Source organism: Beauveria bassiana, assembly GCF_000280675.1.
Source record: "Beauveria bassiana ARSEF 2860 unplaced genomic scaffold BBA_S00007, whole genome shotgun sequence".
NCBI lineage: Eukaryota > Fungi > Ascomycota > Sordariomycetes > Hypocreales > Cordycipitaceae > Beauveria > Beauveria bassiana.
In genome coordinates this window covers 448,076-474,500 of record NW_007930842.1, presented here as the reverse complement: position 1 = coordinate 474,500, position 26,425 = coordinate 448,076, and the positions used below count along the sequence as shown (strand labels likewise).

At 50.7% G+C, this 26,425-nt stretch overlaps 5 protein-coding genes across 5 annotated transcripts; 3 read left to right on the top strand and 2 right to left on the bottom strand.

Annotated features, from left to right (window-relative positions):
• Positions 1-1,054: 1,054 nt before the first annotated feature.
• On the bottom strand, positions 1,055-3,199 carry BBA_03372 (dynamin family protein; the record flags this gene model as incomplete). The annotated part of the gene is made up of 1 exon (XM_008598469.1): positions 1,055-3,199. One exon carries the CDS (start codon positions 3,197-3,199, stop codon positions 1,055-1,057), a length of 2,145 nt encoding a protein of 714 aa, XP_008596691.1.
• Positions 3,200-7,990: 4,791 nt separating this feature from the next.
• Positions 7,991-9,114, top strand: BBA_03371 (C2H2 transcription factor; the record flags this gene model as incomplete). The annotated part of the gene is made up of 2 exons (XM_008598468.1): positions 7,991-8,460; positions 8,538-9,114. The coding sequence occupies 2 exons, from the start codon at positions 7,991-7,993 to the stop codon at positions 9,112-9,114; spliced, it is 1,047 nt and encodes a 348-aa protein (XP_008596690.1).
• A 1,555-nt stretch (positions 9,115-10,669) lies between these two features.
• BBA_03370 (BZZ1-like protein) lies at positions 10,670-13,064 on the bottom strand (the record flags this gene model as incomplete). The annotated part of the gene is made up of 4 exons (XM_008598467.1): positions 10,670-11,043; positions 11,100-12,634; positions 12,701-12,936; positions 13,020-13,064. 4 exons carry the CDS (start codon positions 13,062-13,064, stop codon positions 10,670-10,672), a joined length of 2,190 nt encoding a protein of 729 aa, XP_008596689.1.
• Positions 13,065-17,594: 4,530 nt separating this feature from the next.
• Positions 17,595-19,703, top strand: BBA_03369 (transient receptor potential ion channel; the record flags this gene model as incomplete). Its single annotated transcript, XM_008598466.1, has 1 exon — positions 17,595-19,703. The coding sequence occupies one exon, from the start codon at positions 17,595-17,597 to the stop codon at positions 19,701-19,703; it is 2,109 nt and encodes a 702-aa protein (XP_008596688.1).
• Positions 19,704-24,367: 4,664 nt separating this feature from the next.
• On the top strand, positions 24,368-26,136 carry BBA_03368 (amino acid permease; the record flags this gene model as incomplete). Its single annotated transcript, XM_008598465.1, has 2 exons — positions 24,368-24,750; positions 24,804-26,136. The coding sequence occupies 2 exons, from the start codon at positions 24,368-24,370 to the stop codon at positions 26,134-26,136; spliced, it is 1,716 nt and encodes a 571-aa protein (XP_008596687.1).
• Positions 26,137-26,425: the final 289 nt, after the last annotated feature.

Here is a 26,425-nt window from a genome sequence, read left to right as displayed (position 1 = left end):
GTGTTTTTTTTTTAAGAATCTCCTTCAAGGTGGAGAGGATGAAAAGCTTGAGGGAAGGAGCAAGGCGGGTTGGCGGGCTGGAGAAGTCGTAGGCCAGGGCGTGAGGAGGACCACCCAACCACCCCGCTGTTGACTTTTCACACGCTGCTGACTTTTTACTCACTACCTATCAATGCAGGTGCTGCGGCAAAAAGGTTCTCAATCAAGTGGGTGCCAAAATACACGGCCGATCAGACTTTATCCAAAAAGGTGTCATTGCTTTTGGTACCTTGTTAGTTGATGACTCGAATGAGTGGCCCCCTCTTTGGCCATCACGATGTATCCTCCAGAATAGAACAGAAAAGTACTGAATGATCGTGCCAAGGTGCATTAGTAGCGCCTCCACATTGAGCTATTGTTCAAGGACCAGAGCAGCAAAAGCAAGGCATCCTGGAGGCCAGGCACGGGATGTGAGGATTTGCTGAGATGGCAATACGCAGTACGAAGTATTTTGTTCTGATATGCTCTCACCATCAGCCCATAAAAGTGACAATGGAACTCGGCGGCTGGACCACCGATGGAATGATTGTTGGTCTCGAAGCGTCGTGCAAACCAATTTACGTAACAGGCTTCAGCCGGCTCCCACGAAAGCGCTTGTCAAGGGTTCTCTAGAAGACAGCATGAAACGTCCAGCTCTTCCGCACCGCGTGGTCGAGCAAGACGCGACTAGTCTCCTAGCTTTCCTTCATCTGCGCGGATACACACGTATATTTTCAATTGGCCGATATGGCTTATGGCGGGAATAGGGAAATAATATTGCATGCGATGCGCCCGTGTTATCTCTGCGTTTACTCCGTCTTGGTCCTTTGGCAGCTATGTGGACTATCTCAAAATCGATTGTCTCATTCATCTTGATGCTAACTATCTAATTCTCGCCTGATTTTCATACGTCTCTGCAATTTTTTGTCCTTTCATTTGTCCTTTCATCTGTCCCTTCATTTGTCCGTCAAATTTCCCTTCCGTCTGTCCTAGATCCAATCCGTCACGCCGGCTGTCTACCATGCGAATCAGTTCTTCAACGAAGAATGACCACGGCGTCGGTCAGATCCTGGATCCTCCTGGCCAACATTTCGCGCTGCTCTCGCTTTTGAAGAGACTCTCCAGCAATAGATTCGAGCTTTTCGGGCTCCAAATCGAGCACCCACCTCTCCGAGAACAACATCAGAGGGCTCTCTCCCCCAGAAACGAGATTATGGGTGACTACCTGGAGGTAGACGGTGTCAATGAAGCGGTCACGCGCCACTTCATAGTAGGATTTGAGCACGTCGTGAATATCCTCGGCAACGTATTTTCCCCTGTCTTTGTCCCGTAGCGTTGCCAAGACGTCGTCCATGGTAATGACCTCCTCGCTTTTATCTTCTGTGTAATAGAGATTAAGGTTCTTCGTCTTGCCAGTGAGCTTCTCCTCCATCTGCATACTCTGAAGCTCGGCGAGCTTGCTGCGAAATATGCTGTTCAAAGTGCAAGGATGAGCTTCTCTCTCGACGTTCACTAGGAATTTCGCTTGCTGCAGACAAGCTGCATATCTCGCCAAAGTTTGCTCCAATATCTGGGATAAGAGCTCTTCTCGAGCCCTCTTATCGGAGCAAACAGCCTCCAAAGCACCAACAAAAAAATCATGGATAGTGTAAATGACTCGGCTCACGTAATAGACAGTCTGCGCAGTCCATCCCGACGTCTGCTCTCGAAAAACACCCGAGAATAGCATTGGGTTCAAGGGAAGCAGCTGGCTTCCTCGCGAGCGATAATAGGAATGCTTTAACCATTCCATAATTCCCTCTTTTGGGACATCTTCAATGCGGTCACGCACAATGACACCATCCAAGTCCGGGAACAGCTCAAATGGCTTTCTTTCATGGTCACCTCTGGGCTCAGAGGTGGTCGATTCCTCCTCGCTGGCCTCCTCGCTGGACGGTAGGAACTCGTAAGTGTGGGCGTAGACAGTGAAATCTGATTTGAAGTCATCGGTTGCATTTAGCACATTTGTAATAAGACGAAATTTGTCATCGTCAAACACCGGACTGGATGAATAATCTGCGTTCACGGCCGCGCGAACCAGCCGCTGGAACTCGCTGGCAATGCTGACCAAAAATAGCTGTTGCTCCCGCATTGTCTGACGAGAGTGACCTAAATTGGCCAATTGTTCCTGAGTCTCGCGAAGAAGTTTTCGAGTCTTTGAACGAAGCTTTGGGAAAGCCTTGTCTGTGAGGTCGCCCAGTAGATGCTGCAGGCGCTGGCGGAGAGCAACGACACCCAGTCTGTCCGGAGGAAGGGTGCACCGGGGCTTCTTTTTAAACTCACTGTCCCTCGCCTCGTCGCTGAAAGCTTTTCCTTTATCATCTCCACCCCGGCTTCGAACAAGGTGATAGCCAAGGTTCAGCGGCCTCTGTTCACCTCTGACCAAGCTGCAGACGACATTCTTGCCACTTTCCTCAACAAGCAAGTCGGGCTTCGTGAGAATACCAAGGGTGCGTTCTCCATTTGGGTCATACTCCTCTGCTAAAGCCAAAATCTTTTGCGTGGCAAAGTCGACGAAGCAAGGGAGAACGGCCAAGATGACAGTTTGATCATTGCAGATGTACTTTCGCACCATACTCTGCACCATTGCTTTGTCAGTCTCGGTCGTGGAGTTGTGCTTGGTGTCCTCAAATAGCCCAGGAACATCAATCACGGTAAGATAGTCTTCGTTTGGACCACATTTCTCGATCTTTAAGACATCTTCAGTGAACGTCTTGGTGCCTTTTGGGTTCTGAGAAGTGCAGACCCCCATGCGCTCATTGACTTCCAAGAGGATGCTGGACAATTGGTCTTTCAGCTCGGAAGTTGTCGAAACCGATTTTTGGTATTCCTCCAATTTCAACTTTTCAGATTCAGAAGCATTTGGTCCGGGAATGATGCTGATATTGATGGAGGTCTTACTCTCTCGGCGATGGGTGATTTGCGTGGCGTAGCGAGTGCACAAACCCTGGCCTCGAGGGAACGGGATACCAGTCAAGCCCTCGAGAAGGGAAGACTTCCCAGAGCTTTGGTCGCCAACCGCAACAAGCTGGGGAAGGGGCAGATATGCTCCAATGTTTTTGTCGCGAAGTAGGTCGATTTTGCGAAGGCGGGCAGGGGAAGTCAAGAGCTCCCCCTGCACAACGTCGGCTGGAGTTGCCATCCTGGCCGATGGAGGAATTGAGCACAATTTGAGGTTCGATGGCTCAAAAGCTTTTGTTCAAAGAGATTTGGCACCAAAATGTCAATGATGGAGCAAAACGAGATTCTAATCCTTGGTCAGACCTGGTGGCAAGAGTGCAGATGTAAGTACGGAAGAATTGGCAATGTGGCAGAAGCTTCTTCAGAGCAACAAACTTTGCGCAAAGACTGGCTGCCTGCCGCTTACAGCCCTGACAGTAAAGCAAGGTAAATATCCACCAGAAAATGGAAGAAACCGGGTTCAGTCTGTATCACGCGGATACCGTAGTGATCGATATGTGAATTTGCTGCCAAACACGCAGTGAATGGGCCAATCACATGCTGGTCACAGTACCAAGCGTCTCGCTAACCTTGTCAAAGTTTTGAATGCCAAGGCATCTTTTAAATCGTTGTGGTGAATGCTGCAAAGCGTTCTGAATGATGGCCAATGGAAGGGCGGGTTTGTGCGTTGCGTTTGCCGTGTGCAAACGACCGAAAAATACTGTGAGATTGCGATATTAACTGCATTTAGATTCCTACTGTGAAATATCTGTTTATCGTGATATCATACTGTATCTGCTTCATACAATTCGGCTCCGAGATCGCTCTCAAGAATCGTGTGCGCGATACCCGACATCGTCCCCTTGATCAAGTGCTGTCGGTGCACATCACCTTCAACTGGCTGGTTGCAAATGTAAAGTATCTTAATGGGCAGATCTTGGAATATTAAATGCGCATTCTGTCTTTTTCCGAGCGCATTCAGCAAACCTGTCGCGCTGATGAAGCATGAAGCGCTGGAGCATGACTACTACGCTGCCTATCGCGGGAGGCTCAGCGAGGATGAATTTGTTAGAAGGCTCCTTCTTTGTGATCCGAGGTCGCTTGAAGACAATATTTCCGTCGTGCTGGTACACCGCTGACTGGATTTTAAGTTTTTATACCGACGACGAATGATATCAAAGTTGAATGCATGGGCTGTTTCGAGATATAGAACCGGACAACTATACTAGAGAATTCGATCAGTAAATAGTGTCTATTTAAGGTGAGCGATTAAGAGGATTTTGATTCAGATGCTTTTTCAAGATCCATGGTCGAGCAGATACACAGTCCTCAAACTGCACAATGAACATCATTTTCTTTGCGCAGCATGCAATAGTGGACTCGACAGTCTCAATCAGCTTTTGAATCACCCCCAAAGTGAAATGACCTGCAATAAAACTTTGAGGAGAGCAGGGCCTCTAGGAAAGTTGTCGCTTTTTCTGGAGGAGAGTGCTGTGCACATTATGCCACGTAGGTGTCGGATTTGCGGCGGACCTTTCGAGACAATCAAGTTGTAGTCCGATGGGATCTGACGGAAGAAAGACATAGCTAGCCATCTCAAGCGATTGACTTTCTATTTCTCCCAGTCGTATTGTCGAAAACGAGAGTTTGAATAGGCGTCGACCTTGCAGTACGCTGTTCAGCATGGTACCCTTGGTAATGTTTTTGGCAGCGGCCCCAAAGTCTAGCTAGAACACCACTTACACGGGTAGCTGTGGTAAATAGCAGGCCGTAATATCGACCATGATCACGGATGATGCTCCAAAATTTGATCGAATATGCCAAATAAATTTTCACATATAACGCACTGTCTTCGAGCCTTGCTGGCTTGCTGCGCTGTACTGTCACAGCCAGTCGCTCACCGAGGCAAGGTGACTTGTGCTCTGCATCAGGCTGAATTCAATCGCACCTTTCGTGTGTCGTGTCCATAGATGATTGGTCCAAGTTACTCAAACTTTTAGACATGTGAGAAATAAGATTAGAAGAAAGCAGGTTTCCATGGTACTCTGCATCTCGCCAGTTGAGCACGCATGTACCGTTCCAGCTCGGACCAAGCAGCCTTGCCAGCTCTTCGTCTCATCTCCTCCAAGTCGTACCATCAGGCAGATGGTAACTAGTAGTAGTGCGTGCCAGTGGCATTTTCAGATTATAATCGAAGCGCTTCAAAGTTGTCGCAGGCTCGGAATTTCTGCCCAGACTGATATGGTAATGTCTTCGTGCGTCGTAACTGTTCGGCGAAATCCCGAGTGTCGCGTGGTCCTCAACAGTCATAAGCCCAGGCCGTCTTGGCCTAAATATGACAAAATCGGGTGGCATGCAAGGTCCAGTATTGCTAGAATATCCCGATGTAGGGCAAGCCCTTCTGTATCTTGGCGACAGTGTGTCGGCCACCAAAACTTACTCTTGCCCACCCCGTCATTTCATCATGATCGAGAAGATTTCCCTTGTGTGGCGCGGCTTGCAAACACGACAAGATCCTCAGTCTGCAAACGATGCAGTCATTAGTAAGCCGAGAATTAGTCAAGATTCGATATTCAACTATCTCATGTTTAACTATTTTGGAAACAATACTTGCTCCGCTGCCATCTTTGATTCTCTAGCCGGGCGCATCCTTAACCGCCGTATGACAGCAAGACTAAAACTTGGTGCTGCGGCCTGAGACTTGAGTACGGCGCGAGACTGCGACACTCTAGTTTTTAATTTTTTTAGACGGCGGTTGGGTTTTATCTTCTGCAGTTGTGTGGTACAGCTTAGTTCATGATTTCTTGTCATCCTTACGTTCCTTTTCGCGCGCGCCTCAGGCAACATGCACAATCGGTATTCGAGAATTTACTAGCCTTGACCGTCGACAAAAGTTTCATAGTTTCTGTATCGGCACTGTTAAATATATGGTTACCTCCTGATACTATCTGTTGTTACGCAACTCTTCGAATCTTGGCTTACACCTCAAAGGTGAGGCGTCTGGGTGTCTGGGTGTCGCTGCCTGCGGTGCCATGAACACCACGCTAGATCTCAAGGCGGCCAGAAACGAATACCCGTTGGTGATTATTCAAATAATTGATGAGAGAAAAAAACAGTTCGACCAGAACATTATACAGCACATTCGTTGGCAATCGTTTATAACCAGTCATTTGTACACTGTGTGGACGATTGCGTGCCCATCGCCCCTGGAATGGTGTCGAACAAAGACGTCCACTTGTATGAACCACGTAACACAAGCCCATCATGGCAGCCACAAATTCTCTGACAAAAATAATATTGATTTACCCCTGCTCATTACTTTGGCGCGCTACAGTCGCTGCTCGAAATGGAAGCCTCGACGCCGCAGTCTCCGCAGCTTGAACGGAATCGACATACTGTCGTACGAATATACGAGCCAAACTCTGGTCGATACCTAGAAAAAACCCGTTGTCGGCTTGGTCCAGTGGTCAGTAGATGACAAGTCTTTGCTCCTCATTCAAGTAGAGAGAGAGTCTACGAAGCACTCAATGTATGAGCTTACGAGAGGGATGGAGCCTTTGTCACATTGAGCGATGCGGAAAAGGCTCAGGCAAAGAAGGTAAGTTTCCTGATTTCACATTCTCTGCCACCCTGGGGGTATATCTTAGGCCATGAGGGGTTCCCACGCTCCAAAAGTGCGGTAGACGCCCTCATCGCTGCCTAGCCTGCCTTGCTGTTCTCACCTCAACGCAGCGACTGCCTGCTGCTCCTGTGAGTCTTGTCCTAGCATACTTGTAGCAGTCTGTCAGATATAAGGATGGGTGCCCCTCGATATATTTCGTGGATTTCTACTTATAATGTTGTACAGTGCGTCTAGTATCCTGTTTTGGTGTGGCATGTGACTGGACCGGTGTCAAAGTGACGCTGTCATGTCAGGGAAATAGATTTTGAGGCTCGTCTCACGAAAGATGAAGCTGAGAGAGATCATGGACAAAAGTGTCAAAATCATTACTTACCTCTGTGTCGTGCAATGTCTATGGAGGACAGCCTTTGGCCGAGATGCCTGCCTATGCAAAGTTGTCATTCACGATAGCCAACTCATGTAATGCGGGACCCCGGCGCCGTTAGCTAAGAATAAATCCTTGGCGTCTACATATGACGGATCTCAACGCATGTCGTTGGGTGATACGAAGCGCCACAGCCCACGTATGCCTGGAGCTGGGAATTCCTTGCCCAAGTTGTCCCACGCGCCAGCGAGGCAACGGCGCGAGGCTGAAGCAGCTAGGATGGAGAGTCACTTGGCCGGCTCAGAATTTGCTGCTGGATCTGGACTTGTGACTTGAGATCTGCTAGCAGCAAGAGAGCTAGCTTGTACGGTGTATGCAATCAATATTTTGACAAGTATTACAGCCGTGCGAGCCCATCTGATTCGTGGGTGCTTCCACGAGACCGAAACCAATGAGTCACCAACACCCTGGCCTGCTTGGGCAAAAAGGTGGCGGCAATAGAATTGTCGAAAGGCGATGGACGCCTAGCTTGCCCGGGGCAGTAATAAAGACCTCGACATCCCTCTTCTAAGCAAAGGCGAGGCAAGAACACAGAAACCTATTTCCTCTCTGGACGAGCCCGCGCCTTCAGTATTCCTGACTAATCAGGTCACGTGCTCAGCTCTGACTAATCGCCACCTAGCTCAATCGCGCTGCTGCGTGTTTGCCTTGATTATCCTTTTCAACCAGAATTTTCAGGCCACGCCCTGTCGCGATCCAAATCCACACATACCTGCTGCATCTCGACGCCGCTTACACCAAGCCAGCTTCCGTCAAGGCGACTTGTCTCGCCACTATACTATACAATACTCGCCTTTGTGCGCCTCCGTTCTCTCTATTGTTGCGCGCCGATTCCTTCCGGCCTGGTTGCCCTTACCGTTATTGCCCTTGCGCCCCGAACTGGGCCGGCCGTTTGTCCTATCCAGCTTCAGCGCCGTCGCGCCTAATAGTGACATTATTGCGGCATCATGAGCGTCGCGTACGAACCCAGATCGTTTATCCACGAACAACCCTACCCTTTGATCGGCGACGACGAGCACGACCCTGGCGCTGATCAGCGCTTTACCGACTCCGATGTTGCCGAGCACCTCAGCCATTACACGGCCGATGCCAGCCTGCTCCAAGATGACCGCGATCTCATGGACGAGCGAGCCCTACTGCACGATCCTTCGGACGGGCCCGACGGTACCCGACTAGACCTCGGCGTTGCAGACTTCTCGTCGCCTCTCGAGGTGCCCATGTCGGCGCCCGACATGTCACCCGCGCTTCCCGACAGCAAAGACCCGTCGCCCAGCGCTGAGTCGCCAACCTCGTCGCGGATCACATCGATTCCTAAGCCCTCCCGCACCGTCAGCAAGCAGGCAGATGGCAGGTTTCACTGTCCGCTGGAAGACTGCAAAGAGGCGGTTCGATCATTTCCGCGCAAATGCGAGTGGAAGTGAGCAAACCCCGATGACCTAACCTTTGTTTCTTCTTTTGCGCCTGAAGCAGTGCGCGCTAACTCTATACTCCCAGCAAACACATGGACAAGCATGAGCGCCCTTACCGATGTCTGGCCGAGGGATGCGAGAAACTTCCCGGCTTCACCTACCCGGGTGGCCTCTCTCGACACGAGCGTGAGGTGCACAACAAGCACGGCGGGCCCAAGCACACGGTCAACTGCCCGCACCCCAACTGCAAGCGTTACACCGGCAAGGGTTTCTCCCGCCAGGAGAACCTTAACGAGCATCTCCGCCGCGTGCACACGAGCCCCGACGACGCTTCGCCGCTGGCTGCCACCGCTACCGCCGCCACTGCCGCCGTCGACTCGGCCGCAGGCTCGCCCGACGATAACGAGAGCGAGCGCAGCGGTGCGAAGCGTAAGCGCCGGTCGAGCGGCGAGCGCCCCTCCTCCTCGGATGAGGTTGCCGAGCTCCGCCAAGAGATCAAGCGCGTGCGTATGGAAAACGAGAAGCTCAAGCAAGACATGGAGAAACAGGCGCGGGACTCGCTCACTATGGTGGGCCAAATAGCCCAACTGCAGAACGCGCTGAGTCTCGGCCACAGCCTCTCCGAGCACGGCCTCAGTGCTCCGACGGCACAAATGATTTAGGCAACTTCTCGACCAGAGATGCCAAAATTGACAACATCGCGTCAGCCAACGAACAACCGAAAAAAAAAAAACAAGATCAGCCTCTACTCACTATTACGAATCTTACGCGAACAACAACCATACCCCCCTCTGTTTACAAAAGGAAGCATTTCAGCGGATATAGACTCGGTTACACTCTCCTCTTTGCGGTTTTCCTTTGAAAGCCAACTGTAACGATATTTTCCCCGGTCGCCGATACGAGTACTTTCTCTTCGTGGACCCTTTTCATTCCACTCTCAACATTTCGACCGCGTTTTTGCGCTTCTTTGCTTCGTCGCTCCCAGACCGGCCGAGCCTGTCTGCGGTCTCTGTTCTCCATTTACTCATCGTACGGTGCACTGTTTTGAAATTACCAGACTTGGCAGCCGGCGTTACAGGATCTTTCTTCTTCTTCCCTCTCATCGAGCGGCGAACAATCTAGCGAGTCAGGGCACATTTACCCAGTCGTCATCATCATCATGAGAGATGTTGGATGCTCTGGGGATGATGGTTCATTTTGCTCGCTTCTTGGGGCGCATCTTGCTACCTTGTTCCGCATCTCTTCTACTCGCCTTCATTCCGAAAATGTACTTTTATTGCCTTTTTTCCCCTTTCTCCTTGTTATGGGTGCTCAGTGGCAAACCAAGAAAGACGGCTTGAGGCGCATTTTCAGTTTGATGCCATCTTTCTTCACTTCATCCTGCTTCTTTCTTCTATTCAACTCCTATCGATCATACACATGCACGATCGATATTTGCTCCCCACTTTGCCTCGTTGAGAAGAAAAAGTTGTACACTTGTTTTATTAATATTAGATATCCCATAGGTGACGGATGAAATCTGGCTCCTTGCCAGTCGCAAGAAGAAACGGTCGATTTTCTTTTTTTTTCTGCGTTCTTGTTTACACGAATACAGCGACATGAGTCGACGAGGACATTTACTTCAGGGTTCTTCTGCGGAACGGGATAGATGGATACTCCCCCCAAAATAGGACAGGGAAAGAGGCTCGGGAGCTTAATCATGACTTTTCTTGGTGCACATATATTCTCCTATCTTATTTATATTATTAGAAGCGTGGCGTTAATGCCGCGTCCAGAACAGACTCCTCTTTCTTTCTTCTACTTTGCATTTCACGGCTCTTCTTCTCTGTTTTCATGTAGTCGTTGTCAAGTTGAATTAATCACTAGTAAGACTGATTTCCAAAGTCCCTCGGCAAACAAGACAAGTAGCATGTAAAGAGGCATGCCACTGATTTTGTCCCACTCGAACAAAAGAGAAAAAGTATTCCGACAGAGGAATAATCAGAATCAAGAATATGTAATATGCAATGCTCCCCGTCTTTCCCGTAGAATGCTGGCCTCCTTTCTTCCCTTGCTCTAAACGAAACAAAAAGACGACACCGTGCTTGCTTTTGGTAATTCCGCCTGTGTATGTAATGCACCACCACAATCACCACAAGAGCCATAAGAGCCAAGCTACAATGGCAGACTCTGACAAGCTCGCCGTCACTGCGAGTTCATGACGGCAGGTCACATCTTCTAGACGGCCTGGACGTAGCTCGCAGGAACGCTGGCCGTCACGCCCGCCTTTTCAACCTCGGCCCACCCGTCGCCCGGATCCTCCTTGACGAGCACGAAGCGCTCCCCCTCCGTCATCGAATGCTCCGTTTCCGTTTGCGCAGTGTAATCGTAGAGCGCCTCGACGTACTTGAGCTTCTTTGCGCCTCGCTTTGGCGCCACAGCAGGGCCCTTCTTCTTGCCCATCGACGGTGCTATGGAGGAGGTCGTCGAGGTCGAGTATGTGGATGACGGACGTGCTATCGCTGCGGGAACGGCGCTGCTGAAGTCGACGTAGCTTGCGGGAACAATCCCTTCCTTGTATCCTGCCCTAACTTTGACCCAGCCAGATCCGTCTGAATTCTCATATTAGCTTTGCCGCATAACCGACTGATTGATGCAGAGGACTCACCATCTGGTTCAAGCAGTACAACCTCTCTTCCTTCTTGCACGGTAAGCTCGTCGTCTCCGCTGCCTTCGAAGGGGTAGAGCATCTTGCCCTTCTTTTCTGCGCTCGCGCCATTGGAATGACCTGCCGAGTCTGCTATGTATGCTGCGGGTGGTGGTGCCACTACCCGATTCCTGCGCCCACCAGTGGAAGTTGGAGACGGACTAGGTTTCCTGAGTTTCTCGTCATCGGCGGGCACCTCGAGTGCCGACACAGAATTTGACCGGCGCGCTGAGCGAGAGCTCAGCGAATTCATGGTGTTTGATCTACTGAGATCTGGCAGCTCGGCCACATGTGCGACAGCCGCATTCGCTGGTGTCAGAAGTTTACCGGCTGCTTCTTGGCGCTCGGCCTTGAGCTTTTTCCTGTCTTCTTTGCTCTGCTCTCCGGGACAGTCGGCAGGCACTTTCATTTCGCACTTGCTATGGCATGTGTAACCGCAGTCTCTGCAGTCGAACCCCTTGGCGCTCAGGCCCCATATGCGCTCACCACAAAGATCGCAGTTGGTAGGAATCTTGAACGTTTGACTCTTGAAATTGTGGTTGTTGGCGCCGAGCGTTACGTCACCGACAGCGGCAGTTATGGTTGTTGTCTCGACTTCTGCCGTCATCCGCCTGCGGTCGACGCTGTGTAAATCTTCTTGGAGCGCAAACAATTGGGTGACTACTTCGACCTCGTCCTTTTTCTCTGTGCCATTGCGTACTTTTTGCTTCATGTTCTTGGCAGATTCAACGTCTCGCCGTTTCCGATCCACCTCGCGACGTAGCTCACCGAGCTGTGATTTAGACTTGCTTAACACATTGCGTAGATATACCTTTGCCGGTTCGTCTACAATCATAAGATTGTCGTCGTGCCACAGTGGGCTGGCTTCGAAAGTGTTGTTGACGGGCTCCTGAAATGTACCGAGGTTATGCCGCATGTACATCATGGAGTCAAGATGGGGCAAATTTCTTGCAACTTGCTGGGTGAGGCTCTGCATCATCTGCGCGCTTTGCTTCATGAGACCCTCTTCGAGTTGACTAGCGACCAACCACAAGCCATTGAGCTTGATGATGCGAAACTCGTTGAGATCTTGTATACTGTCCATGACTTCTGGGACGTATTCGTGATAATACATTTCCTTTTGCTTATTCGTGACATTAATGGTGATGAGATATGTGTTCTTGGCATTGTTCATTTCGATCATCTGTTGTTGGTAGGCGCTCTGGGCCTTGGCCTTGTCGTAGCTGGACTCGGACTTTTTGCGCCGAAGCTCGAGCTCTTGGCAGGTAGTGTCGTACTTGCCCTTGACCTTGCGCAGGTGCTCGTAGGAGGCGTCGCGCTCGGCGGTGAGATGATCAGCATATTCTGAATGGCGCCTTCTCAGCTCTTCAAAACGTCCACCGTAGTACTTGAGGGGCTCAGCGACCTGGGAAATGAGGTTGTTGGCGTACGTATCGTGCTCGGCGGCTCGGGATTCGATGGTCGTCAGCTGGGTCGCCCAGGTAGTTACGGATGCACTACAGATGAAGCCAGTAAGTATCAGAGTGCTTTCCAACGTGGCCGCGGCAAGGTTCGGCGGTTACCTTTCGAGAGACCCAGGAGTCAGGCTCGGTGTGTCACCAACGCTCAGCTGAGATGTTTTCTTATTCTTTTTATCGAAGTGTTTTTTGGCGAGTGCGGCTAGCTTGGCGCTGTATTCCTTTTCGATGGCAGCGCGCTCGCGGTAGAACTGTTGAATGTCTTCGAGCCAGGCGATTCCGTGGCTGACCCAGGCGTTTGCGCCTTTGAACCCGTCCTTGTGGGAGAGGTCAGTATACGGCTATAGTGATACCGCCGAGTTCGAAAGTAATGTTGGGCAATGTAACGAGATTGCAAAGATCTGACTGGGGAAGAGATGCTCACCTTGAGCTCGGCGCCAAAAGTCGGCATAGCCTCGACTTCGACCATGGTGGAAGGTGACGTAGGAAGAGTGGCTCGCCGCGTGCGAATGGGCTACCTAGGATGGAGGGCACATGCAGGCGTTGCGAGAGGCGATTTCGGCGCAAGAAAGTATGGCAGTACAGAAACTATAGAAGCACGCGCGGAAGGCGAGCGCAGACGTTAAAGCGGGCAATGGCAATGTTGCTCGCCACGAGAGGTGGTTCGTGGAAAATGCGTAGGTTAAGTTGGCGCTGGAGGGGGGGTGTGGTGGCTCGGTGTAGTGAGGCTTGCATGGGGCGCAGTTGCCAGGCACATTTACGCTTGGCAAGTGCTGGCAGCAGCCATTGTCAGCTGATGGGCGCCTAATAATAGAGGCTGAACGTTGGCTAACTAGTTTAACTGTCTCTTATTACACTTGAAAGTAGACACCTACTTACACAAGATCATGCACCATTATCCCATACTTCTGATCTGTGAGCTGCCCAGTACTGCTGGACCATGGGCGCTGTAAGACTGCCCAAGGTAACTACCTATTTACCTTACCTAGGTAGGTACCTTAGGTAGGTACCTAAGGTAAGGTACCTAGGTAGCTTGTGGCGCCGCTGCAAAGGCCGCTCGCTGCTCACGCCAAAGCAGTGGAGGGTCTCAATCTCGGCCTTTTACGAGTCTTATCTGCGACTCCTATTTAATTCACTCAGGGCTGTAAAGAGAAATCAGATAGGAAAGGTACTTCCCAACAAAAATCGCACATATTAATTAAACCATCGCTCTCAGAAAGTCTGGCAGAAACTGCTTATTCGAATAGAGGGCTGATGGCGTAGGCTGACGCTACCACTTTTCCTGCCGTCTTTTCTTTATTGCACTACTTCTGACTATTACGTTCCTTGTTTTCGATACTTGACTAAATTTTTCTTATAACTTTTCCATATTGTATTTCTCATTGGCTTTTTTTCTTCTTTCTATTCCGTTGTTGGCAGCCAGCTTGCCCCGCGCTAGCAAGGGGTCCACCTTCTAGACTTGATCTTACAAGCTCCCGCCGGCCACAGCGGCAATTAAAACAAGCCTGTGGCAACACATCCCAAGGAGGCCATTTCCGTGTTCACCATGTATGTGCTCCAAAGGTGCACATTACGGACGATTATCGCACTGTCAATTCTGACATTCTTCAATCGACAACTCCATCTTGTATAAGACCCAGCATAAGCACCATAGTCGGCCGGCTTAGGCTGCCCACTAATGCAAGATTGACGAAGGCGCACTTTTTCCCATGTGTTCCGAACAAGCTCTTGTGGCGGTGGAAAGGATACACGAATGAGTCAGGAAGTCGCTTTAGAAAATTGTATCTCTATGAGACGAATGAGTTTCTCACCTCGGCGCCTACTCTGAAGTCGAGTTCTCTCTCGAGCATCTCCATCCGTAAGACAGGGTCCCCGTGTTGTTCGAGTTACCTGCCAAACGTCATACATTAAGCAATACACGCTCCCCGTGAATGAAAGCGAAATCTGTATCCTGTGGCTACTCGACCCGTCTTCGAACAAAGGCCACAACACATGTTCTCCGAGAACACCGCTCATTGTTGGCACAGGAGACTGTCTTGATGCACAATTGCCACGAGGCTCGGCGAGTTGCCATAAACAGCGGCCTACATTTCCGCGACTCCCCTACGCCAGGCTCCGGGCTGTCATGCCGTGCGTTCAACCACACGCGGGCCGTGCTCTGCTGGGACACCCGTGAAACAGACAGACTGTGGGGTGTATTGCCGATCTTTCCATGGCCGTGCCATGGCCGCAGTGAATAACTTCGCCGTGCCTATAAAACGGGTCGATGGCTTGGTAGGTGAGATCGACTCGCTCCCCATTGACATTGAACGCCCGCCGCTATGGTTCTCGAGCTGGAGGCAGGGGTGATACATTTAGTAAGTTTATTTCGATCGAGCAGAGGTCACGCCTAGGAGAGATGTAGGTAAATAACTTGGATGCATAGCTGAGAATAGAATTTCCAATCAGTGGTTGACCGTGGCAAATTTTGAGTTGAAGAGAGGCCAGGACTTAATGGTTATGTAGTTAGCAACGGCAACGCTGTTCGTTCAAGACCTGCGGTTGTTTGTCGGTCATCTGTATTTATGTCTCTTTTGTCGAATTTGGTACTAGAGTTGCGCCTTAGGCTTAGCTCGGCCATCTCTAGTAACATGGTGTTGAGCTAAAAAAACATGGTGCCTGTCAGAACTGCATGTTACAGTCGCGCATATCAGTTGCATCCGGCGTCAATTTGTCATACTGGTGGAGACTTGGGCGAATTTTTGCCCTTTTTCGCAGATAAGGCACGGAGACTGTCTGATGGGAAGGCCGACCAAAGGGTTTAGTAGTGAGCATAAGTGTAACGTTTGGCCGGGGTTCAATTATTTAGCAAGGGCTTGCCAGAAGGGGAAAGCAGACTCGCAAAACAGTTTCTTGGCAGAAGTTGACGTTTTTTCTGCCAAGACAATGGCATTACAACGTGTAATTAAATATTGATCCTTCAAGAGTGGGCAAAGTCGCGGAGGAGGAAAAGCCATAGATGTTCTACTCAGGCAAAGGCATCACTGTCAAACCGGCATGTATTACTCGCGTAATAGAAACTCTTGTGCAGTTTCGTTCAGCTTCTCTGAAACATGTTACAGTTTGTTTTCCCAAACATGGTTTCTCAGAATCGAGAGACATCTGTTGAACGAGCGATCTCGAGTGGCCTGGTGGGATAGTGGGGTCCATGGGGGCTAACAGTGGCTGTGTCAGACGGGTGATTCTGCCGATGTCAAAAGGACCAAGCTGGCAGACAGCAGGTTGAAAATTATTGGTCTCAAGAATGCTTGTTATTTCGTGAGAGGACTCAACCAGCATGTTTCCAGGATTTGGCAAAGTGTTTCAGGTTTCAGGCAAAGATTCGTCAAGGGCTGTTGCCGTCAAACGTTGTTGCCATGTTGTTTCCGCTACAGGTATGCTGCCACGCGTTCATGACGGAATATCGGTTTTCCCGGGCTGTTTAGTGGGCTGGTCTCGTATTCCGGCACCGTGTGCTGAATAGTGGTAATTGGCCCCCATCAGCAACTGTATGGCACTGTGGCACTATACAAATAGCAAGCTCTCAGCACGTCTCAGATTATAACGCAGATTTGCGTTGCCGTTTGTAAAAGGTATTCTTCCGATACGTGTCCATGCCGCTTATGAGATGGATGGCACGAAGCATAGTGCACTCTGATGTAGAAAGTGGCTGCGAGGTATGAGCCCCGCAGCCTCCATGACGTCGCTTTTTCAATCGAAAAATGCAGCTTCTGTGGCGGGCAATAGCGCAGCGCCAGCCAGCTCAGTCGTCGAGCCGAATCACGCAGCACTCGTAAAAAAGAATGAGAGACAAGAAAAGAGAGAGACTGGACACCCAGCCACAATTTCGCAGACACTGCTCGGTGATTAAATGAAGCGCTCTCGTATTGACAAGATTGCCACGAGCCTTGTTCATCTGGATAGGCCAGCGCCGAGGTGGGCTAGCGCGGTGCTGGTGGACGGGTGGACTGAAAATAGACCGCTCTGGGGGGCTAAAAGCAGGTCTTGAATGCGGGCACTGGGCAGTGCATAGAGAGAGTGATGCAGGGGAGAGAGACATGGTAAAAGGGGATTTGCATACTCTAACTAAATAGTCAGGAGCTCCAAAGGGTGAGAAATGCGGAGAGCTGGCGCGTCCTTTGTTGATGTACGTTCCAGTCAACCAGTGGTGCAGAACGGTTGTCTGTAATTGGCGCAAGGTGCGCTGTAAGAATCATGTTCAGCGACTCAGCAACTGTAATTGGCGCGATGAAATTCATCTTTGGCGAGAAGCTGCCGTGAAATGCCCTGTAAATGCACTGTACCTAGAAGCTCTGCGACATTCATCTCCAGCGTCGAAACGCTGTAAAATGCGCCATCAATGATTCCTCACGGGTCCGCATTTGAGCTTTTTAGTGCGTGACCCCCAGTTTTACAGCACTCGTAACCGCTGTTGACGTGTTGGATGCATGCAGACTCCAGAGCACTCATTCACTCATTCGCCCTTCGTTGACTCCCAACCCACTCGTCTGCTAAAAGTTTATCTAGCCTCCCACACAGGTTTGTCCTCGTTCCCCTTCCATCTCTTCCTATCGTTTGCTCATCCTTTTTCCTCTGGGCCTTCTTCGTACAACCTTTTTCTTTCTTTCGCTTCAACTCTATCCACTCGCTTTTCCTTCAACCTCGTCTTTTTTTCTTCCTTTTTACTATTGTCTCGACCCTGTCAAACACCCCTGTTGTCCTACCCGCAGCCTCTCGCCCGGTCGCACATCCGTCAACAAGTGTCACATCGCAAATCAGACGGGACCCGCTACCGATACTTCCGCCTAACGAACCGAAACCATCTGGCTGTAGAGACACCTTTTTTGTTTTTTTTGCCTCGTCCATCATCGCCCCCGCGCTTCCATCGTCCATTTCCATCGCCGCGCGACCATCTTGCGATGCGCTTTCTGCGATCCCAATAGTCGTCGCCTTTCAACAAACCCCTCGTCCGCCGCTTACCATGGTGTCTTTCCGCCGCGCGGCCCTCGCGGCCCTTGGTTACGCCGCCACATTATTACCCGCCGCTGATGCAGCCCGCGTTCTCGTATCCAACTCGCTCAATACCTGTTCTGCTGCCTCTGGCTTCACTGCCAGTCTATTCAACGTCAAATATGACGCCGACACTGGTTTCGCCGACATTAGCATGACCGCCACGTCGACCATTTCCGGCAAGGTCATCTTCTACGTCACCGTCTCGGCATATGGCTATCCCATCATGGACAACAAAGCCGTCGATCCCTGCACCATCGAAGAACTGAAGGGCATGTGTCCCATGCAGGTTGGCAAGCCGCCTCAGGATTTCCGTCTCGAGATTGGCAAGAACGTCCCTATTCCCGGTATCGCCTTTTCCATTCCCGATCTCGATGCTACCGCCAAGGTCCGCGTTGTGCTTGGCGATGACGAGGTTGCTTGTCTCGAGGCAAACATCTCCAACCAAAAGACTGTCGATACCGTGGGTGTCAAATGGGCCACCGCTGTCATCGCCTTCCTCGCCCTCATCTCCTCCGCTGTCCTCAACAGCCTTGGTCACGCCAACGCCGCTTCTCACGTCGCCGCCAACTCCCTCTCCCTCTTTGGCTATTTCCAGAGCCAAGCCATGGTTGGTCTCACTGCCGTCAAGCTCCCTCCCATTGTCCGCGCCTGGACCCAAGACTTTCAGTGGACGATGGGCATCATCCGCCTTGGTTTCATGCAGGACATCTTCACTTGGTACCAGCGTGCTACTGGTGGTACACCTTCCACCATTCTCGATTCCATCCGCACATACTCGGTTCAGGTCCAGAAGCGTGGGCTCCATCTCGCTAGCCGCGGCCTCGATCTGCTCCCTGAACGGGTTGGTACCCTTGCTCGCCGCGGTAACATCAAGACCGGCTCCGGAACTTATCTTGTATATGGTATCCAGCGTGTCGCCTTTCGCTCCAGGATTGAATCCACTAATCTCTTCATGACCACCATTACCTGGTTCTGCGTCCTCGTTGTTTTCACCTCTGTTGCTGTCGCCGCATACAAAGGCATTCTCGAGCTCCTGGCCAAGAAGCGTACAGTCAAGGGCGACCGCTTCCTCGAGTTCCGCAATGGCTGGGTCACCGTCCTCAAGGGCATCATCTTCCGCCTTACCCTGCTTGGCTTTCCCCTCGTCAGCGTCTTTTGCCTCTGGGAGTTCACTCAGGCCGACTCTGCCGCCGAGGTCGTTCTCGCCGTCTTCTTCCTTGTCGCCACACTCACCACCCTGGCTTTTGGCACCTGGAAGGTCATCACCATTGCTCGTCGTTCCATCAGCCATCACAGTAATCCTGCCTACATCTTGTTCGCCGATCCTAACGTCATCAACAAATGGGGCTTCCTCTACATCCAGTTCCGCGCCTCGTGCCACTACTTTATCGCTCCGCTGCTTGCTTACACCTTTCTCAAGGCTCTCTTTGTCGCCGTCGCCCAGAAGAGCGGCATCACTCAGGCCATTGCCTTTATTCTTCTCGAAGCCGGCGCTCTCATCGGTGCCAGCGTTATCCGCCCCTGGATGGACAAGCCTACCAACACTTTCAACATTATGATTTGTGTCGTCAACTTTATCAATGCCATCTGCCTGCTCATCTACACCAACGTCTTTGATGCTCCCGCCCTTGTCGTTGGTATCTTTGGTGTCATCCTCTTCGTCCTCAACGCCGCCTTTTCCCTGGTTCTCTTGCTCATGGTCATTGTCTCAACTGCCTTTGCCGTCTTCCGCAAGAACCCCGACTCGCGCTACCAGTACATGGGCGACGACCGTGCCTCGTTCATGAAATCCAATACACAGCTTGACAAGTCGAACCAGCTCGATGACCTCGCCGCCGTCGCTCGCGGCGACAACAAGTCACGCATGTTTGATGAGGAGGAATTCGAAGCCAAGCCTCACAGCCACGTTCTCGGCTCTCTCAACAACCAGTCCCAGCGCTCCTTTGGCCGCAATTCGCCGTCGCCATCGCCCTCTTCGCGCCCAAGCCCAAACTTGGACCCCAATGGTCCTACGCGCCAGGCACGACAGCAAAACTCGGGTAGTCCTTGGCAACGCGGAGCGGGCTACGAGAACTAAGCCTATCAAGCGAATGAATGAAGGAAAAAAAACAGATTGCAAACTTGAAAAAAAATCAACACTCTTTTCTATAACAACGTAAATAACTTGCGAATTGCCTTTTGGGCTGTGTGAGGGTTCTGGAACTCGTCCGGGGGAATCTCTTTTCATAGTCATTGTTACGAAGCTCGCGCAAGAGTAACGAGAGTTTTGTGCAAGCATACTTTGATTGTTGTCTTTTAGTGCCTAGCGGCTAGTGGGCGTCTGGTTAAATTAATGTATTTCTATCATGCATTCTGGCGCTTGTGAACAGGGACAGCGGACGAAGTCGCAAATTGAGTAAATCTAGAGCATGTGGTGCTCGCCGCAGGTGACGCCATAAACCAAAACTGTAATGTTCCAGTTCACGCCTGTAGGACGAAGCTGATTGGAGTTGCCATTTTTTACTATTTCGAGGTCAGCTAGCGAAACGCCCCTTAACCTGTGGTTCTCGGACGTAGGCGCGTAATGATAGATGGTCTTGTTGGTGATTATGTCGCGATGTAGAATGTCCGCTGTTGAGAGTGGTCGGTGAGCTAACGTGGTATCTTTGAAAGTACATAGAAGCTCGTCTGGATCACAGAAATAGAAAACAGGTCTACTGATGGGATTGCCGAGGATCTGGGGGGGTAGCCGCTCGAGATTTGGACAGAATTTCAGCTCAGGGGTGCCAAGTCTGGATGCAAAAGCCACTTGAGATGAGCGGCCGCTGTCTGATCAACAGTGCCAAGTTCTCGAGAGCGAAGCCACTCCAAGAATCGGCAGGCTTTAATATCAGACGTGCCAAGACTTGGCCGCCTTTTGAGATGTCTCTCAGACTTGGCCGCTTTCTCATGTGGAGGATAGGGCTGGCAGTGTAACCCCGGGCGAGGCGAAGCCGATGCGACACTCAGGACACCTAGCTTCATGGCAATACAGTACCACTGCAGATCACTGCTTTCGAAAGAGATAGCGACGGAGACTTTGAGAAAATTGCGTTATTTTTGAAAGCTTCTTCTTTTCTCGTGTCGCAAACCGAAGGCGACACTGTAGACCGGGTAATGGTGGTGGGTAAAACGGCGTCATGCCTGTTAAATCGACTGTCGAAGGGGGTCAGTACTAGGGCTAGACAAGACCGTGGAGTGGTAATTGAAGCGAGAGGTAACTGAAGCGTAATTCTACAGTGTGCAGTGAATAATTTTCTCAGAATTTGATATTGTTCATGTTGGCGTCTAGTTGTCTCTTACCGAGCATGATGCATGTGACGGAATCACAGGCTCGCCGTCAGGCAATGGAGCCCAACTCCAGTACCCGGCGGGCGCCTTTTTCCTTTGCACAAAATATTTCCAAGGCGTTGGAGAATACGACAACAACTACTACATGTAACGGAATCGTGGCTCAGACTTGCGGGGTAATGCTGAGGTAGTCGTATTTACTCTTATTCAGTTCTTCCAAACTTCTCTCGAAAAGTTCCGTAGTAAAAGGCGTCGCTTTCCTCGATTCTATCAGGGCACATAGTTGTTTTGAGTAGAGTGCTCAGGACTCTGTCCATTTTGTCTAGCCTGCTAAGCGTTCAACTTGGTCGAGGTCTTTCGCTTGAATTGATACGGATACTGATGGCCAAGATGATGGCGTGCCCAGCACTGTCCAATAATCACGTCTCCGAGAACAGTGCTGTTAGTAGGATGCAGAACTGTGTCAGGGGCTCCAGACGAGAGCGAGTTGGAATCTTTTTTCTTTTTTTTTTTCTTTTTGTTTTTCTTTTGGACACATGTGCAAGTAGCAGCCTTTGCTGCGCCGGCTTTCTCGATCTCTGCCAAGATCGTACAACAGAGGAATTCAGCTGTTCCTCTGTGATAGATATGTCCAGTTATAGTTAGTCTTCTTCAAGGTTCTTCTCCAAGTATACTTTGTTTATTTGATTACACTTCATCCAAACTCGTCGGCGGCGGCGCACTTGAGCAGCGGCAAATTCGCTCTGCAGGCATGGATATACGACTGCTGTACTTGGTGAGGCGCGATGCAAGCTCCATGATGATTTTACCAGAGAAAGCTGTTCATCTGTCCTGGAGATGTAGCAACAAGGTTTAGCAGCTGCTTTGTAGGAGCGCGAACATTCGCTGAAGATTGAACCCGCAGTGTCTCATCGGTCGGCGAACTAAGCGTTGACGGCTCCCCAGGCTTTCCCATGCGTCTAAAAGGTTGATTGCCTATATTTGTGGAGTACTCTAGGCATGTTCGTGTTCTAGAAGGTGAGAAGAGAATCTTGGTAAGTCAATCGAAGGGGGGGCCATTTCACACGTGGCAAATGAATGATATTTCGAGATGTTGCATTGGGGGCATTGTTGTGGTCAGAACCATGAGGTATTTCGAGCCATATGTTACGACACCTTTGTCTATGTCCATTTAGTCCCTCTTTCTGACCTGAGGTATCGTGAGAATCATCTCCACGAGCTGCGTGGTCCCTCATCGGCAAATGGCGACTGCGGGGAGTGGTAAAGGTTGTTCCACAAACCCCTGAAACAGCCCAGAAAATATAACTTGTACCCCAGACAATAAAAACAGCCTCAGCATAGCAGCCCCATCTCCCTAACGCTGTAGAATACGGGGTAATGAGGGGTAATGGGTGATTTGCATGGTAAATTAATGGTACCATGGCAAGGCCAAGGTCTATTAGCGTCTGTTAGCTACTCAGTCTGGCAATTGCCTCACCGCGTGTTTCCGCGTGTCCCCGCGTGTATCTGTCCGCGAGTCATCCAATTTCACTAGGTAGTGTAGTCAATGGTTCCTGGCCACCGCCTAGCGATGGTCCGACCGTTGCTGCGTTGTATGCAGTAAAACAAGCAGCAAAACGGCGGCGTTTTTCTGCAACAACAGCGGACCCCCCCCCCCCCGATAGTACTGGGTGGAGCGCGACCACGTTTGTTCTGGAAGCCCGAATCCACTGATAAACCTGTGTACATACATATGAAGTTTTTTAAGCTTTCTCCTCATCTATTTAGCGTGGACTGCGTGAGAGTTGGAGAACCCTTGCACCTTGTTGTCCATGCACGAGGGTTTGCGGGCAACTAACTAGAAGAGGGGAAAGACCACGAGACAAGGCCGAGCTCTGGTTGGACACGAGCTGGACGAGCTGGACACGACGAGGCTACGAGTGGACAGGATCAGGGCGAGTAATAATACTGGTAACCTACCGAGTAAGCAGCATGGGGTTGGCTGTAGTTATCGTGAGAAGCCGTTGAGGGAATTCCACAGAGTTGGCGCCTTGGCTGAGGAATAAAAGATAAAAAGGCTTTCTCGACTCGTCGGACCATTCTGCTTGGCGGTGTTGGCAGGCACCTAATCTTGGCCCCCCGCCAATGGGCGAGATATTAAATGACAAAGGGAGCATGAAATTCACAACAACACAGACGCAAAGCGACTAGCCGACTAGTGAACTAGTTAGCTAGCCCCTCCTCAGCCAGCTTTGGAATGCACACCCAAACACCTTCTGCTCTTGTTCATGGTGGCTTGCCTTTTTGCGTCAGACAAGTACCTAGTAATAAACCGGGCGACACCAGCCTGCAGCTCACCCACCACCCTACGTGCCTACCTACTGAAGCGACAGCAGCTAGCTCACTTGACCAGGCTAGCGCAAAATTTTTACTTGCGTTGGGATGGCAGGAGCATTGACGCTTGTTGCCTTTTTTTCTGCCTTGCGCCTAATCCGTAAGTTACGAGTATTTATTTCAGCTGGTTGTCCAGCCCATAAGCATCGACTGCAGTCTGTCCAACAGCTCGAGAGGGATGCAACGCACCCGAGGATTTACAGACATAAAATGGAACTGATTTTCTGAACCCCAGGCCTGGAACCCTAACCAAGCGCAAATCTTCGGATTCCCCATTCTTCTTAGCCTGGAGAAATTGCTTGGCGAGCGCGGAGCTCCTGCCAGCCTGGACCTGGGGCCAACGGGGCCACGGGTGGACCAGACCCAGGAAGTGATAGACTTATCAGTAACAACGGACAGAATGCTTGGCAGAAACTCTCGAGGCGCAGCCTGCCGCAATCTTTGTCTTTGGTTGTGGTTTAGTTGGAGATTAGGTGTGCCGCCAGTGCCCGCCACCACCAACGCCAGAGATGACCCGTTTCCGAGGGGCTTCCGTCGCCATCTCACTGGTCAGACTTTGTCGGTGGGCGCAGCGCGAGTCGGGCCTGCTGTCCCAAGGTAGATAAGTCGTGCGTATCTACGGAGTAACTATCTACGTATGCGGGCATGGGTGGGTATGTATGCGAGCATGGGCTGGGGGGGTTTGGCCTGGCACACCAATGATAACGCCCCTAAAGAACAAGGTTGGTTCAAGTTGCCTCCTCAGCCGTTTTTTTCTTGGGCTGGGGTGAGGCGACTCAAGTTCAGCTGGACTGCTGACATTGGGGAAACCCTACAAAAGGTCCTTTAGCTCGTGCCCTCCTACTCCTCACGGAGGAGTTTCTTGTTCTTGACAACTTCTTGTTCAGGCTTCCTTCTTCCTTTCAAGGGTTCAATCCAGCGAGGGCTTCCCATTTTCCTCAAAAATTACAGGATACTCGACTGCTTATTGTGTCTCACTCACACCAGCCCGTTGTTTCAACAGGTTGCTTTACCACACGCACACACGACACCGCTCGCTATCTTGTAGCTCAGCTCACCATGAGTGACAAGGACTACGTCTACGGCGGCAGCGGTGGCCACAATGAGAAAATCATGGGCCCCAACGATGCCGAGCCTCAGCACATTCGCGGTCTTGAGACGGATCCCGACTCGATGCTGCACCGTGGATTAAAGGCTCGTCACATCAGCATGATTGCCATTGGTGGTGCCCTCGGAACTGGTCTCATTGTCGGCACGGGAAAGGCTCTTGCCCAAGCTGGTCCTGGTTCCCTCTTCATCTCATACCTCTTTATTGGTTGTCTCGTCTTCATGGTCATGGCCGCGCTCGGCGAGATGGCTGCATGGATACCGCTTCACTCTGGCTTCACTGGCTACGCTACCCGTTACTGCCACCCTTCTCTTGGGTTTGCTCTTGGTTGGTGGTGAGTACATGTACGATTTGATACTTGACTCTTCATGTGCTAATCGTTCTTAGTTATCTTATGAAGTACCTCGTCATCACGCCCAATCAATTGACGGCCGCTGCCCTCGTCATTCAGTACTGGGTCAAACCCGAAAAAGTGAATCCCGGCGTCTTCGTCGCCATCTTCCTCGTCGCCATTATATGCATCAACTATTTTGGTGGCATCAAGTTTTTTGGCGAGTTTGAATTTTGGCTCTCCTCGTTCAAGGTCATTGTCATTATTGCCATCATCCTCTTTGCTCTCATCATTGCCTGCGGCGGTGGTCCCAACCACGATGCGTCTGGCTTTCGTTACTGGTCCAATCCTGGTGCTTTTGCTGAGCTCAAGGGCTACTCCACCGGCTCCCTCGGCCGCTTCTTGGGCTTCTGGTCTGTCATGGTCAATGCCACTTTTGCCTATCTCGGTACCGAGCTGGTCGGTGTGACTGCTGGCGAGGCTCAGAACCCACGCCGAACAATTCCAAAGGCCATCCGACTGACCTTTTATCGAATTCTCGTCTTCTACTGCCTCAGTGTGCTGCTCGTGGGTATGATTGTCCCTTACAACTCCCCTGAGCTCGCTTTCGCCAACAGCGAAGGTTCCAAGAAGGGCGCCTCTGCTGCTTCTTCTCCCTTTGTCGTTGCTGCTCAGCTTGCCGGCGTCAAAGTTCTTCCTCACATCATCAACGCCTGTATCCTGGTTTTCGTCTTCTCTGCCTCCAACTCGGATCTCTATATTGCCAGCCGTACTCTGTACGGCCTAGCTTCGGACGAGTCTGCGCCAGCCATTTTCAAGCGCACCGATCGTCGTGGTGTTCCGTACGTCGCCCTCGCCACTGCCGCTCTCTTCGCTTGCCTTGCCTTCATGAACGTCAGCAGCGATTCCAAGGTCGTTTTTGGCTACTTTGTCAACCTCACAACCGTCTTTGGTCTCTTGGCATGGATCTCAATCCTCGTCACGCATATGTACTTTGTCAAAGCTCGTGAGGCCCAAAACATTCCCAAATCCGCCATGCCCTTTGTCGCGCCGCAAGGCTACTGGGGTACTGTCGTTGCGCTCTTCTTCTGCTGCTTGATTTGCCTCACCAAGAACTTTACCGTCTTTATTCACACCAAGGAGACCAACTTTGCCTACAAGGATTTCATCACCGGCTACATTGGCATTCCCATGTACTTCATTCTATTGTTTGGCCACATGTTTGTCACCAAGTCACGCGGTGTAAAGCCCCATGAGGCCGATTTCTATACTGGAAAGAGCATTATCGACAATGAAGAGCAGGAGTACCTCGAGAACCTGAAGGTGGATCGTGCCCAGAGCACAGGAGCTCGCAAGTTCTACCACCGCTACGTCTCGTGGCTTTTCTAAGAACTGCACATGATTTTTATGTAAATGATATCCAAATTCAATGAGTAATTACCAATAATTCTTCGACAAAAATAAAGAATAAAAATAAGAAAGAAAGAAAAGAAAGAAGAGAAAGAAGGCAAGCCTCTTCGTGAAGACATGCTAGGATTGTAGGAATTAGAAAAGTACGTTGAAGTTGAAGACGTGCTGTGGGACCTCCACGTGATGCCGAACCCAATTTTCAAGCCGTTTGGGGAACAATTGCGCCAACTTGGATTGGGAATATCTTTGCAAGTATTGGTCAATAATA